The 15,130-nt window shown below is 38.4% G+C and overlaps 1 protein-coding gene across 7 annotated transcripts in view; it reads left to right on the top strand.

The window, feature by feature from the left end:
• PITPNM3 (PITPNM family member 3) overlaps positions 1-15,130 on the top strand; it is a 137,106-nt gene that overhangs the window by 108,254 nt on the left and 13,722 nt on the right. For all 7 annotated transcript variants that reach the window (XM_049803085.1, XM_049803083.1, XM_049803079.1 and 4 more), the window contains 4 exons: positions 3,940-4,110; positions 10,517-10,711; positions 11,452-11,600; positions 14,474-14,590. In XM_049803085.1, coding sequence (XP_049659042.1) covers positions 3,940-4,110; positions 10,517-10,711; positions 11,452-11,600; positions 14,474-14,590 — 632 coding nt within the window. The remainder of the gene's footprint in view (positions 1-3,939; positions 4,111-10,516; positions 10,712-11,451; positions 11,601-14,473; positions 14,591-15,130) is intronic.

The raw sequence follows: 15,130 nt of genomic DNA, 5'->3' as shown, positions 1-15,130 counted from the left end.
AGTCTACTTGAAGCATAAGTAGTCTTTAGAGGTGCATATGAGAAGAGAATCCCATTTTAAAGTGATAATTATGGTGCAGTTGTGAGGAAAGCAGACAAGTTGAAACCTATCATGCAGATAGTTGGAAGTTAGGTGAGAAGAGTTGGGTGCCCTTTTTACTGAAATGAAAGGTAGAAAGCTACCTGGAAATGTGAGAAATAAAATTCAGGATATTTTCATGTATTTGTTTTGTTAGAGTCAGTTTTTGAAATAAAATGGAAGAAAATTATATCCATTATATTATTATATTTATTATATTATATTTATTCATCTTTACACTAATAAGAATGTGGCTAAAACCAAATCTTCATTCCAATTTTTTATTTCCTCGCCAAATGCCTTTTAATTCTCTTCTGTTGAGTATTCTGTTGGTCCCTTAGTGCTTCCTTAACAGTTCTGGTTACCCTCTAATACTCTTTTCTGTGGTCCTCCCACTGTCTAGTCTTAGTTCTTATTTTCTAAAGTACTGATCATTTGTGTGTCTCTGCCAGAGTCTTCCACTCTCTGTGTGCTGATTATCCTTGGATGAGGCTTGCTACCCTATGAAAATGTCGGTGTTTTTTAGAATTCCAAATAGATCATGAGTATCTATCTACATCCACAAAGTGGCACTGTTCTACCTTAGGATGGTTGTAATAGTAGGGTGTTTTGCACTTGCTCTCAATAGGAACTAATACTGCTAAATGCCACAGTAGTAGGAAGTAATCTTTGGAATATGTTATATTCCTTTGCCAGGTTGGAAGAGAGTTATGAAAACAGCTGATAACTTGGAGGACATGATTTCTTGCTGCCACTAAATACCATAATTTGCCCTATGCTAACAACTTTTATAACCCTGCTGTTTGCATTCCTGGCTTGCTTTGTCTCTGTCTGCCTTCTGTGCATATACAGAAGGCAGACATATACAGAAAAAGTTCCTGTACAGGAAGTATTAGAAGGTGCAATTAGGCAACTGATTTAATTACATTAAACACTTCCCTTATGTTTATCTCTGACAGTTAATATTAAGCATAATGAGAAAGAAAGAATAAACCAATATACTACCCACTAGGGAAGGAAGCTCTAGTTTAGTAGGATAATACCCAGTTTATTGCTCTACTTCATAAGCACTAGATCCCTAAATACAAACGTCAAAGTTATAGGCTTGCCAAAATGTTTTTAATTATAACGCAGTGCAGTGCTTTACCTCACAGAATGTATTTCACAGTAGTTGGGCTCTGCAAGAGAATTATACTTTCCTTGCAAAGAATTAATTTCTGCTGTGCTTAAATGCTCTCACACAGGTAATCTGTTTCCATTTTTTCTGGCAAATACTAAGAACAAAATACAGCTTGAAGAAAGCCATCAAAAGTAGTCTTGAATCTTGGCAGTCTTGCTGGTGTTTCCCTTCTTCTGCTTCTCTTGTGATGCAGTTAACTGGAATACATTGGAGAATTTACTCAGTTTCCATAGCACAATAAACTGGTGCGTGTGTTTTGTACCCTACTTGGAGACTATGTTAAGAAAAAAGGGTACTTGATAGTGGTTCCTGGAGAACTGTGGAAAGGTACTTCACAGAAGAATCTCACAGGCCATAGTTGTTGCATATGGCTGGCTTAATGGTGCAAAAGGGACAAAGGTGGCATGAAGCTCCTATTTATTTGATAGTGGGAAAGGGAAAAGATTCTGTGGTGTCCTCAACAAGCAGCCTTACTCTCTCCTACTTTCTTTTCATCTGCTACCAGGAGTGCTGATTGATGCACAGAGCCATCCTTTCTAGAAAAATCAACACACAGCAGACATCAAAAGTAGGTTTTGGTTATCCTGCAGCTGGAAACCTGGTAATTGCCACTGATAACAATCTTAAAATGTTTTACAAAGAGAGTGTGGGGGGAAAAAACAACATACAAAGCTTCACTTAATGCCTCCAAAGACACCCACATTGTTCACTTTGTGTGACAGAAATCCTGCAGAATTAAAGACATGTTGCACCATCCTCAGAGTGAGTCAGTGAATACAAAATACAATGCACACTGCATGTCCAAAGAACAAAAAAGTTCATGGTTTTGCAGAACTGGATCGTATGTAGGTATACTCTTATTGGAAGATTTGTCCCAGAGCATTTCTTGAGGGGCTATGAGTATGGATATCTTCATGACATGAAGATAAGTCTCCTAGACAGTTTAGCACAAAGCACATGCAGTAAAGTGGTCCCCATGGCTGTGATTTATCATCGTACTCAGAGTATCTTGAGAAGGTTTTTGCTATGATCAATAAAAGGTTAATTGTCTTACTAGTTTGAGAAGAAACATTGTGTGCCTGTGCTGTAGCCTTCATAGAACAAACACTCATATAGAACAGGACAAAACAAAGTATTGCTCTGACCTGTTCATGGCAATGCTGCTATTACAACTCAGTATCAATCTTTTAAGCTTAGAACTTGGTAACATCAACATAGTCGATATCAAGATTTGTCCCTGTATACCTTTAATAGCAGCAAGCCCCAGAACATGAATTTTTAGAGACCTTCCATCAACATGGAAAGCACTTGAGAAAACCTGTAAGAACGTAGTGTTTTCTGTTGTAGCTCTTACTGACTCTCTGTGACTGCAGCAGAGGAAGATGTACAGCATCAAGTTTGCTCATTGTAGTTTTGCTTATGTACAGATACCTTGTCTGTTGCACTTGAAAATGAGAAAGAACCTAAGTAGTGTGGGTTTGATTTTCTTTCTTTTTTTTTTTTTTTTTTTTTTTTGTTTTTCAATTCCACGATGGGTGCTCTGGTGAGAGATGTCACTTAAGATAGACTGCATGGGATCTAATATTCCATGACACCTTATATTAAAACTCTAACATCTTTCTTCATGGTTTCCAGTTAAGCGTGTGTTTGGCTTCTGCATGGGAACAACGCTGCATCAAACGTCTTCTAAGAAAAACATCATATACGTTACCAGGTTTTCATTATCACCACAAGGAAATAGTAATTCTATCAGAACAACATTTAGGGTTTATTGTGTAGCACAGCAAGTTTGAAAACATGTCTTGCTTGCATGGAGTTCATGGGGAGCAGACATAATATTCCCAAACATATTTTGTAAATACCTCAGTCATTCTTTTACTCTTGCAGTTAATAAACTGACTGTTGTAATGTGAAATGCAGTACTATACAAACTGTACTAAGTTTAATAAGCCTATAATGAATTGATTTGCTTATGCAGGCAAGATTCAGTGTGATTGAAGTGTGGTGTGGTGAGAAGTGACTACACAGACTGTTTTACAGACCTTAGCAGTCTCATGTGATCACCCATCTGAGTATAAGTTATGCTTTGCTGCTGTGTGTACAGTCAAAGGAATTCCTTATTAGCTGAGTAAGTGATTTTCAGATTTGCATTTACAGTTGCAGCCCAAAACCCTCAGGAACTGCATACCTTCAGCAAGAATCATAAATGTTGCTTTGCTGTTATAGTATGACCAGCCTCATTTCTATACATTAGCTTCCATAAGGTGACTTTAGAAACTGCTGTCACCTAGATTTAAGTCCTCTCAACGTAACAGGCCCATCAAACCCTTTTGCTGGTAAATATTTGAAGTGCAGAGCATCATAGCTGTAATGCTTAATATTATATTTAATTATATTTAGAAGATTTTAAAACTTCTTTTTCCTTCCTTACTTCTGTCAATTTCTCTGGCTGGTGTTCATGTCTGCTACATGCTTGCATCTCAGATTGTGATGTCTCTATAAACTCCTTTGCAGCAAAGTGATCTTTACATATGAAATAGCAAACAATTTAGTTAAATTTCTTGTGGCCAGATGTATTCTAGTCTGGAGTTTGCAGATGACCATATTAACCTTGTCTCTGTATAGACTCCTTGAAAATTGTAAATACTGACCTCTCTTTCTCTGTCTGATTCTCATCCAAGTATGCCAGGTCCGCCCAGCCTGCAGCCAAGTATACAGTTTCTTTCACTCTGCTGACCCCTCTGCCTGCAGACTTGAACCATTGCTGGAGAAAAGGTTCCATCTCCTGCCTCCATTCAGTGTCCCACGGTACCAGAGATACCCACTAGGAGATGGAAGATCTCACCAGTTAGGTACAGTGCCTATTTTCATAGCTCTCCTTACCTGTTGTTCTCTTAAGCATTCTCTCCTTACACAGGTCAAGAGGATTTGAAATACCAGTGTGCTAACATGCTAAAGACAAGTCATCTGGCACAGAATGGCACAGACATATTTAGCAAATGTGGAACTAAAGAAGATTACCAAGAAAAAATTATTCTCATGTATGAGCTTTGTGATGCTAGTTGTGTTAAAGAGGGGTTGGAAGGTGATACTGCTGCTTTAGGTGAAGTGTCAGTTGCAAACTTCCGTGTCTTTGGCTATCGTTTTAAACAATTTATTTTTACAGTTAGTTGACCTTTGCCTAGATCTTCAGATATTGTTTCCTTTGGTCACTTGTGGTTGATTTATTGTGGATATCTACTAGGGCAAATCAGAGCACTGGGCTAATTGTCTTTTGATTGCTCTTTTCCTAGGTAGGCTACTAAACAAGTTATATTGGGTAATAAATGTTTCAATCCAGGAAAAAAACAGAAATAGACTGATTTGTGGGGAGGAAAGAGGAAGACATGGATGATCGAGGTGCTAATAGAAGGAATTGTGCTCTTTTGACTTTATAGCAAATGAGATAAAATCATATAGGTGCAAAGTACCTTGTCATATTATGCAAAAAAGGAATTGATCAGTGTGTATCTATCTGTACATGCATGCACATTGGATTTATTCTTTTTGCTACAGATTGAGACATGAATTCAAGCCTCAGCAGGATGTTTCAAAAGGCTTTTCAGGATTCAGAGTTTAAGGTTGGAGGCTAATATAGTAAAATGGCAGTGTTTTCTATTTGTTGGAGCTAGGAGAATTGTATCATTGGGAAACCATTCTGTGCAGTAGGATACACACAACTGCTTTGTTTTATCTGCTCAAATATGGTGTACATTGGATGCAAATGTGTTCGATTAAATCAATGTTTGAAAAGCAACAGTTGATCTTGAATTGCAGAAGGGTGATTTCTAGGTGTTGGCTTCACTGAAACATGTGAAGATCTGGCTGTTCCTCAGGAATTGACTTAAGTAATAGCTAAGGTGAGGGACAGTCCAAACCAGGGAATATGTGCTCTCTCCTCACCCCCGTGTCTAAGTTTTCTTTCAATGCAAATATATACTCTGCTTTGCATTCTGACTTGGAGTTATTATGAAGCCCGACTGTGCACTTGGAAATCTGGCTGGTTAGTTAGGCACTAATTCTGTCACTGAGACATATCTAAGGCTGCCTTGAAAAGTTGAACCTGCCTTTAAATAACTCTCCTAGGAAGAATAGTTCCCTTAGGCTGCTTTTCAAGTGGAAAACCTTGTGTTGGTACATTTTACCAGCTTTGTTGTGTTAAAGTAAACCCTTCAGATACAGTGATTCTTGAAGCAGAGGTTTTATAAGTGATTTAAGAACAACTGGCATTCTTTTTGAGTTCATCTAAGGCACTGGGTCAGAAGATTCCCCTACAGAGCATCTAAATCTGGAAACCCTGTCTGTTGGAAGTATTATAAAATAAAGATTCCTGAGTGCTAATGATCAGCAAATGTTCCAAGGTATGGTTTTGTATTTAAGCCTCTGTGCAGAGTTAAATCCTTGCCGTGCTTTACAGCTACGCTGTGTTATTTTTTGATGAATGTGAAATCCTCCCATTTAAATGCAAGTGCTCTGAGATCCTTTTGGAATTTAAGGTTCTTCATTCACAGGGGATTAATTCTAGTGACTGTATAATTTTTTTTGCTTTCTCTGATACCTGGGCTTGTGAAAGTATTTCTTAAAATGAGAGCCTTCGTGGCGTCAGCTGGAATGGTAGTTTACTAATAAATTATGATGAGACCTAGTTACACCAAACTAATTACTATGCACTGCCCAAAGCCTTCAGCTTTTTCTGATAATCTTTCATGCCATTAAACAATCTCACTCCCTGTTCCTTTTCTCAAAAGAACTGATGATTAAAATAAGAATGATTCTGTTGTCTTCCTGAAATTCCTGATAGGTGCATCTGTGGAAGAAAAATCTGATCTGGAACCTGCATGAAAAAAATTTACTACTAGAAGGAAACTTCACTATATGATTCATAGGAACAGTTCAGTGATAACAGATAAACTGGCAGGGGGGGAGCAGGATTTCTATAGCTGTCTTTCAGTTCTTGCCAATCAAATGAAGCTCTTGGAGCCAGCTGCTCTGTGCATAGGGTTTATCTTGAAGCTTTTAGTTTATCAAATTTACTTTTTCCATTGAGATTCAGGAAACATCTAAGACTTAAATGTCAGGACTTAAATTGCAGACCACACGTTTATCTAGATGATTGCCTTTTGCATCCAGCAGGCATCAATACTTATCACTAAGTCTGCCCCCAGGGTCATACAGTTTGTAGTAATGTGGTGGTGTTTGTGTGTGTGATGGATCAATCTATTAAGTTGTTAATGATGATGAAAGCTGACTCTTACCAGGCTTGATTTTGATAATCACAGAGACTTGACTAGCCCAGAGAATTATTCCTCTTTCTGTCAATTACGTGGTCAGTTGCAACTGTGTCTTCTGTTGATACAATTCCTAATGTGGACGTGATAACATTCTTAGGCTATTGATAAAATAGCTTAATAATATAAAATTATTTGAGGCATGATTTAAATTCAGTTTTCTTCATGTATAGGAGAGTCAACACAAAGAGAAAGAAAAATGAGCAAAGATTAGGTTTAATATCTGAGATATCTTCGACCTGTGCACTGGATAGATAGAATAAAAATACTCACATCAGGCATCCCACTTTTTCAGAAGTCACCTCTTAAGCAGCTATTTATCTCATGTTGCTGTGATATACAGACAAGTGAAAGTAGAAGAAACTGTGTTGAAAGCACTGCCAGACATACAGAGCAGGTGGAAAAAACATTTATCTTCCTAACTCTTCTATCTCTGGTGATTGCTGACAGAAGACATAGCAGTAGATAATGGTTCAGACAAAAATACGATTTATTAATTGGTGGGGTTTTTTTTACTATAAGGGCAAGGTACAAAGTTCAGGTTCTGTTAAAGGCCAGAGGAAGCCATGCTGTCTTGACCTGTCATTAAACAGCAGCTTTCTCAGCTGCTGTGTAGTTGACATTTCATAATCAAAGTGCTTTTGTAGCTATTATAAGTGAGACTTAGCTCTGTGACAGGTCTCTGATCTACCACCAGTCATGTCTTTTGACACTTACTAATGTGTGGAATTTAATTCCTTTTTTTGCTTTGCTGCTTATGACATGATGCATTATATCTACTTGGGGGTTAAAAATATGGTTGTTATGTATTAATTCACAACACCTGATTTCAACCTATCCTACTTTTTAGACATTTGACATAGCAGAACATAGATAATCAGAATCCTGTTTACTGTTTGAGCTTCTACCTTACATTTTACTTTTTGCAATTATTTCAATTGTGCTGCAATTTTTCTCTTGCAAAGTTTTATTTCTAAGGAATGTGCAGGAGTGCCAGTCCAGACTATGGCTGATCCGACTGGTCTGCTTCATTATGGATAGATAGAAATTAAGGTCTAAAAGCACAGCACTTCTCCAATTGTGTATGCATATAATAAAGTATTGCTAATTTTTTTTGGAGATGGTTACTGTGTCGCCTTGAGGAAGTTGCTTTGCCTCTTTGTATTGGCTGTAACTCATAGTTATCCAAGATGAGACTCTGTAAAACAGTGCCTTTATTTTATTTCTTATCAAGCATGATAGTAAATTTAGATTAGTAGGATTAATAAGAACCTTTAGTGACCCTAAGAGCCATGAGGAAGGTTGTTTTGGGTGGGAAGTATCCGTTTCAGTTATTTAAATGGAAGAATTATGCACGTAGACTGTCCTAGTCAGAAGTTGAGCACAGGGCTTTTAGAAAAAAATAGTATTACATGTATTTTATTAATCTCTAACCAGTACTCTCTGTCCTTTTTTCCAATTCAACAAAGATGTGACCCACAGCAATGAAGGCAGGCTGCCCTACCTTTTTAACATGAAGGTAATTCAGGAAACAGGAGAAAAAAAACTGCCGAAAATGCCTTCCATGTTATTGATTTGATCTCTTCACAGGGAGAAGGGTTACTGAGCTTAGAATAACAGTATTACAAAATAAACAACAGGTTTCAAGGCACCAGATGCCTTACCAAGCTGGTCTTAAGCTGGTCAATAATATGGAAAAGGCTAACAGATATGTTGGCTAACAACATATTTTCCATTCTGTGCAAGGTTACTATTTTTATTTCTCTCTCCATCTCCATTTTAGTGGGAATGAAAAACCAAAACTCTTGCAAAATTATAATAGGGGAGGAAGGATTAGATTAGGGTCAATTTCTGACTGTTTCAGCGAGCAACAAGAATTCAGAAGCAGAAAATTTATTTTTAAAGCACAACCGTTTTTATTTCAGTGAATCTTTTGGAAGGGGAAGCAGAAAGTATGTATCACAACACTGCCGATCATGAGCACTTCATGGAGATACAGCTCTCATTTATGGGATACATTGCACCTTCTTCTGTGGAATTTCCTGTTGGTTGATGTTTGGATCAGGGTTCTGGATCAGATAGGCCCCTAATGGGGTGCAGTTTGGCAGCTTCCCTTCCTTACTGCTTATGTCCGTGGATTCTGCTACTCTCTTCAGTGAACTGATTTGCTGTGATGCTTTAGGCCACATGATTTGGGGTTTGTTGTCAGAAGGACCAGGTGCCTTGCTGTTCAGTATTTAGTATGACATAGAATCAGACCTTTTACTTCTTTGTGCTGCTTCTTTCACTACAAAGAGCATGTAATACTTCCTCATCTTGTGAGGTAAGTAATAGGAAAGCAGCATTGTGTTTTGTTTTCAGCTGTCTGTGTTGCAGTCTATGTAGTTTGCCTGAGACATAGGAAGTAATAAAATCATCCTTCCATTCCTTTCACCTCCATCAAGCTTTCCTGTAGCCGCACATAACTTTCCTTAATGTATGGCATGAGCAAGATTCCTTTGAAAGAACAGTACATTACAGTTTCTTTAATGAAAACTCAAAGCACATGTTCCCATGGAAACTACAATTGAACATATCCTGTCCAAACTACATACCTGTCACAAAGTGTTAGAGTTTAATTGTTTCTCTGATTCAGTTGCAGGGCAGCTCCTAGTGTTGTCTCATGCAGTTGATATATTCAGGCTTATGTCAAAACAAGCCAGAGTCTTTCTAGCCATGTCTGCTTTTTGGAAGGGAGGACATTGTAGGGAGCTGTGCTGCGGTTCCTTTTTCATTAAACGGTGACGTGTTTTACCACCATTAGTTCTGATAATCTATAGACACTTAAGCTTCCAGTGTATTTTTTAAAGGAATGGTATCCTTGAAAGCAACAACTTGTTGACTTCTATGTGCACCATTGAGGTATTCATTGCATTCAGAGTTGGTAAAACTTGAAAAGTTCAAGAGAAACTTATTCCAGGCCTCCACTACATAAAGAAATGTATGACATATTCCCCAACCAAAGACCATGTGAAAGATGAGCACAGCATGATTACAGTTATTTTTCTGAATGGGATTGAAATACACTGAGAAGTAGAGCAATACATCATCAAGGGACGTCTGCTTTCTTTTGTATTCTGTGCGTTGAACTGGGTCTCCTTTTGTTCACTGTTTTAACCTCTCGAAGAGGTTTGTTCTCTGAAAAACAACACTGAAGAGTCAGCTGCTTTTGATATGCACTTTGCTGTATAACCTCTGTCTCACTTGAGGTTCTGCCTTTCCTAGGTACAGGAGGGATGTGTAGACTGCCTCAAGCAAAGTTATCAGTAATGCTTTTATTTAAATGCATGTCTGTTCTTACATATTTCAGAACACCTCAGGAGAAAGGCTGTGTTTTGTTTCATTAAGTAGAGGTGTTAGCCATGGCCTATAGCTTTGTCAGAGTGTCATGAATAAATGAGAATTTGTTCCTTTTGGGAACATGCAAAACAGTAGATAGCATTGCTGAAGGTTCTCTTTCTAAAGTAATTTTGTTCATGTCAGGAAGTGGACAAGAGAAGTATCACAGACTCCCAGGGCTGTATAGCTCTTCTCAGAGAATGATTTTAAAATGGATAGGGTTGAGTGTGAAGTAAAATAGACTCCCAACATCACTACCTAGTTTGGAAGATCTTGGCCAAAACGGCCCAGCTGCCATTGTATTTTGATGGCAGTAGGGTGTGCTTTCTCCATTTAGTCATGCTGTCTCATGCTGACCTCCTCACTCTGAAGGAGTTTCATCCGTGGTCATGAAATCTGATATTATTCAGGAAAACGCCCATTAGCTCTGTGTTTAAAAAAAAAAAATTAAATAAAAAAAATGCACACGCACACCCCCCACTCCCCCAGTTTCAAAGCCATGTTGTTCATCCAATTGTTTTTTTTTAATTATTTTCCTTTCTGTAACCTGCAGGTGATGCTATCCACAACCACAGTGCTCTGTTCCTTGAGAACAGCTCTTTGAACATACCTTTCTCTCAAGAGAATCCTGGATCTCCAAACGCATCTGATCAACCACAAGGAAGAATAAGAAAGTTGAGCTTGGACAGCACAAACAGTGAAAACTCAGGGTCAACAGAAAGCTTGCCATCAGCATACCTCACCAACAGTGAGTGAAGCCTGGTGCCATGTGCTGTCTGACATGGCAACAGCCCTTCCCTCCACATCCTTTCTGTGCAAAAGTTTATTATGAAAAGGAAAATTACCTGCTTGGAAATTTGGGGAGAATGAGAACAGCCTAACTTGCTGCAATTTTAAATAACACAATTTAGCTTCCTCTTCTGTTTGTAATTAAGTAGATAAAGTAACAGAAGTGAAGTCACAGTTTTATATTAAGGTGCCATAAATAGTCATTAAGGGTTTCATAATAGGGATTTAGAAGCATGTTCCAGGCATGAAGAAATACAGATAGATAAGATTTGTTACCCATAATTAAAAGTGCTATGAATTATTACATTGTCCTGTTATGGACTGTAGTCATATATAAATATGCCGTTCACTATTTGGGAAGCATTTGCAATTCTTGTTCTATAACACAATCATAGAAGTACTAGTCTCACTGTACATTTTCTGTGGACCAGGCAGCAACAGGAATCATGCTGAGGTGATTTCTGCTTCCCCAAACTTGGACCCAATAGAACTGTTTAGATTGCAGATATTTAAGTGATGATGCCGTCAGTGTAAACAATAGTTTCATGTTTGATAGATATCTTTAACAGACTCTAAATGTCAAGATAAAAAAGCAGAAGACTTCATTCAATTATCTAGCTTAAACATAAAGACAGCAAGAGATTTATTAAGAAGATACCTTATAGAAATGTGATGCTATTTTGTTTGGGTTTTTTGTAGTTACTGCAAAGTGGTGGGGAACAAAACGAATAGATTATGCCTTGTATTGTCCAGATGTGCTGACAGCCTTTCCAACTGTGGCCCTGCCGCATCTCTTCCATGCCAGCTACTGGGAATCAACAGATGTTGTGGCCTTCATTTTAAGACAGGTCATTGATCTCTGTATTTTTTCGCTCTGCAACCAATAACATTGTGATCGTTAATTGCATATTCCAAGGGTGGTCAGGATGGCTAACTGTGGTTGCATCACATACAGTTGGAGGTAGGAATGACAGATGTGGATTTATTGGAGTGGTGAAGGGGACAGTGAGCCTACCATTAGCACTGCTGGCTGGTATTCTTACTGCTGACTGTGTGGGAACAATGCACTGTCTTGCATACCTTACACGCCCCTTCCATGCCCCAGATCAGTATTATGTGTTATGTGTTAATTTCCTTCTGTTTTTGAAGGAATAGGCTATTTCCAGCCTTTCTTAATTATGTATTTCCCTACTAAATGTCAAATTATTAGCATACATTTGATAATAAACCAGCAGTTTGAAAGTAATACTCCCATAAGAAAATCAAGTCTCTCCTGTAACTATATGAGAGTATTTCAAGGCATTGTGTGCACTGTCTCCTCAGAATTTATTTCTGAGTCATATGATGGGTCTGTTGTTCCTACTATGTCAGTAATTTGACAGCAGCTCGCAGTGACTTAGGTATAATACAGTGCTCTGACCTCTAGAGAAAGTGGTGAGGCTGAGAAATCTCACCTGGGGTAAAAAAAAAAAAAGTGTTCAAGTGAAACCTGCAGGGTAAGTGTCTCTCCAAGAACCCAAAGTGACCCTCACCCAAAAGCCAGTCACAAGCAGTTTAATCTGGATTAACCCAAGAATCAGTGTGTTTTTTATATCTAGTGAATGATGAAACAGCTGCTGCCAGGCAAACAGTAGAGAGAATAATGCAGAAAACTGCACAGTGACTTTTCTTCATTAAATCAGTTTGGCAGACGTCAGTGTGCCTGCCTTTCTCGCAACTCCTTTTAGCTGGTCTCTGAGTGTTAGCTCCCTCCACCTCCTGCTCCCAGTGCTGATGTCAATGATGTTAGCTCCCTGGAGGCTCACCTGGGATTTCCTGGGAATGGAAGCTCAGTGGCTGAGTTCCCTCCAGTGCAGAACTGTTGCTGAGTCATACTGTGCAATTGTATCGAGCCTCCATCTTTATACAGCAGTCTGTGAGTGGAGTGCACAGCATACAATCTGGCTGGTAACCAGACCACTTGCGGAGTTTTTGATTGCTGTTTTTAACTGATGAAATTCTAAGAGTCCTTCAACTTCTTGCTGTCATTTCAGAGCATCCTTTAGTATATCTGATTCCAGTCAAAATGTATCAGTAAGCAATGCAGAATTTTAAAAGCTAATTTAAAAAACTTTGTTTATAACTAGCATCACTGTAATCAAGGCAAAGAAAAAGTTGCTGAAGAGTTTTTCCATGAACGAGAACAGTCTCCAAAACAGGAATCTTATTTGATGCTCATATGAAAGTAGAGGAGAGGTTTCTACTGGAAGTGACAGGATGCAAATCCCTGTTTTTTTCTGTTCAAGGGCAATTGTACATAGATGTTTCTCCTCTCCTTTGTAGCTCTCTTATAGCTCTTGTCATCTCATCTTCTCTCTCAGGATGTTTTTTGCCTTGAATCCATCAGAACATTCTCCCATCTTTCCTTTCAAATACCTCCCTGAGCCCAGTTGTCTGCTAGCAATCATTTCTGCTTTATTCTACTTATTATTTATGTGCATTCATATCAAGTTGCATTGTTGTGTCTTACCTAGCCTTATATGTGCATCACAGCTTTTAGAATTTAATAAGCCTTTCAAGCATTTGGAACATGCCTGTAAAGCAATATGTGAGCTTACAGCACTACATAAAGGACTGGTTAGTTCCAGCATAGTCTGGACATTCTGCCCTTGCTGGGGGTTAAGGTTAAGACTAACGGCTCCTGAATGCCCTATGGGCACATATATTTCCTGCACATGACCTCCAGTGAATAGAATTTATGCCAATTTGTTAAAAAACACACTGACTTCTCAGCATTACTATGATTTGTTGCAAGCCAGCTGCTTTGCTAAGGCCAAATGCAACAGGATTTTACTCAAAGAACTTCATATAAGACATCTTTCAAAATTATTCTAGGCCACTCTTCCAGAGAGGGCACCCAGTGTGGAAAACTTCAGCACAGAAAACCAAATGTTCAACTTGAATGACTTTTTGCTGGCTTGTGGGAGACGGACTAAGCTATTTCTCATTCAAATTGAAGTAGCCTCACGCTAGCCATGATCCCAGGGTCCAACCCACAGATTTCAGTAAGACAGGGCTTGTGGTTTCAACTGAAACAGGGCATAATAACCCACAGATTCTGAAATCTGTGGGTTGTGTTCTGAAATCTTGAGTTGGACATGGAAGTTTCTTGGTAAGCGTGTGATATTTAGCTTGTAAGAATGTGTAGCTTGTATGTTCTGCATGTTCACAAGTTTACTAACCACAAGCCAAATCCTGAGCCTATCACCTACTGCAGTAATATCCAAAAGGTGATAAGAACCATTCTGTCTGGATATATGTATAGAAAATTAGTACAGATGGAGTCAGGATCTGACCTCTGCCCCATAAAGGACATTAAAAAATACTTCTGTGGTCTTAAGCTGCTTTAGTGATTTTGCATACTAAAGCAGACAATGTGATTGTCACTTGATACCATCCTAATGTTTTCACCATTTTCTCTGGAAGAATGTGCAAGCTCTGTTGTGAATGGAAAAGCAGTTCAGAAAGTACTTGAGATTAAGTGTTGGCCAACAGAGTGGAAGCAGTTTATTTGTCTATACAATTAATGTGAACATATGGCCTGTACCTCTTTCTACTTTCCTTGTGCTTTTGGCTCTGCAGTGTCATTCAGCTGGAGCAGCAGTGTACTTTCCCTTTATTTGCCAAGTACCAGGGCTCCCCAGGCCACATGCTGTTTATTAAAATATTAATATAATTTCAGGTGATGAGGTATGAAAATGTAAATTTCAAGGAAAACGACAACCTGGATCCAGCAACACTAAGTCCATCCAATCCACGAGAAAAATGGCTACGCAAAAGGACACATGTCAAATTGAGAGTAAGTATAAATCTGTATATATATGGTAGCTATAGAACTTGGGTTTGGGAGCAATTTAAATGGAGTTTGATCTCCCGAAGCATGAGTTTACATAACTGAATATTACTAAAGAGCTGAAAACTGCTAACATAATCCAGAGGCAAACAACAATTAGGGAATAGGAACAATTTATTCTTAGTTTATTGCTATGTGTTGGGAGAAAGTGTATTTCTTTCTTTAAATAACAGAGGGGCCTTAAGTTTTAGTTAAGCAAAGAGGCTGTTTTTCTATTTTCTTATATGTTAGATGAATCCATAACTCAAGAAAAAAATATTTTCTTCATTCTTCAGATGCCACTTCAGTTAGAAATGTCAATTAAGATGCGTGTCTTGCACATAATCGTGTGAATCTATGGCACCACTTGAAGTGAAAGATAATTGGCATTCCCTTAAATGTTCTCACTTATTTGGTTGTCTTGAGCACTCTCACTAGGAAGTCTGTTCAGGAACTCACCATTACTGGAAACCTGGCTCCAGCTGAAATAGGAACACAGTTTTGCTA

This window comes from Accipiter gentilis, chromosome 6 (assembly GCF_929443795.1).
Source record: "Accipiter gentilis chromosome 6, bAccGen1.1, whole genome shotgun sequence".
NCBI lineage: Eukaryota > Metazoa > Chordata > Aves > Accipitriformes > Accipitridae > Astur > Astur gentilis.
This window is presented reverse-complemented; position numbering and strand designations above follow the sequence as displayed.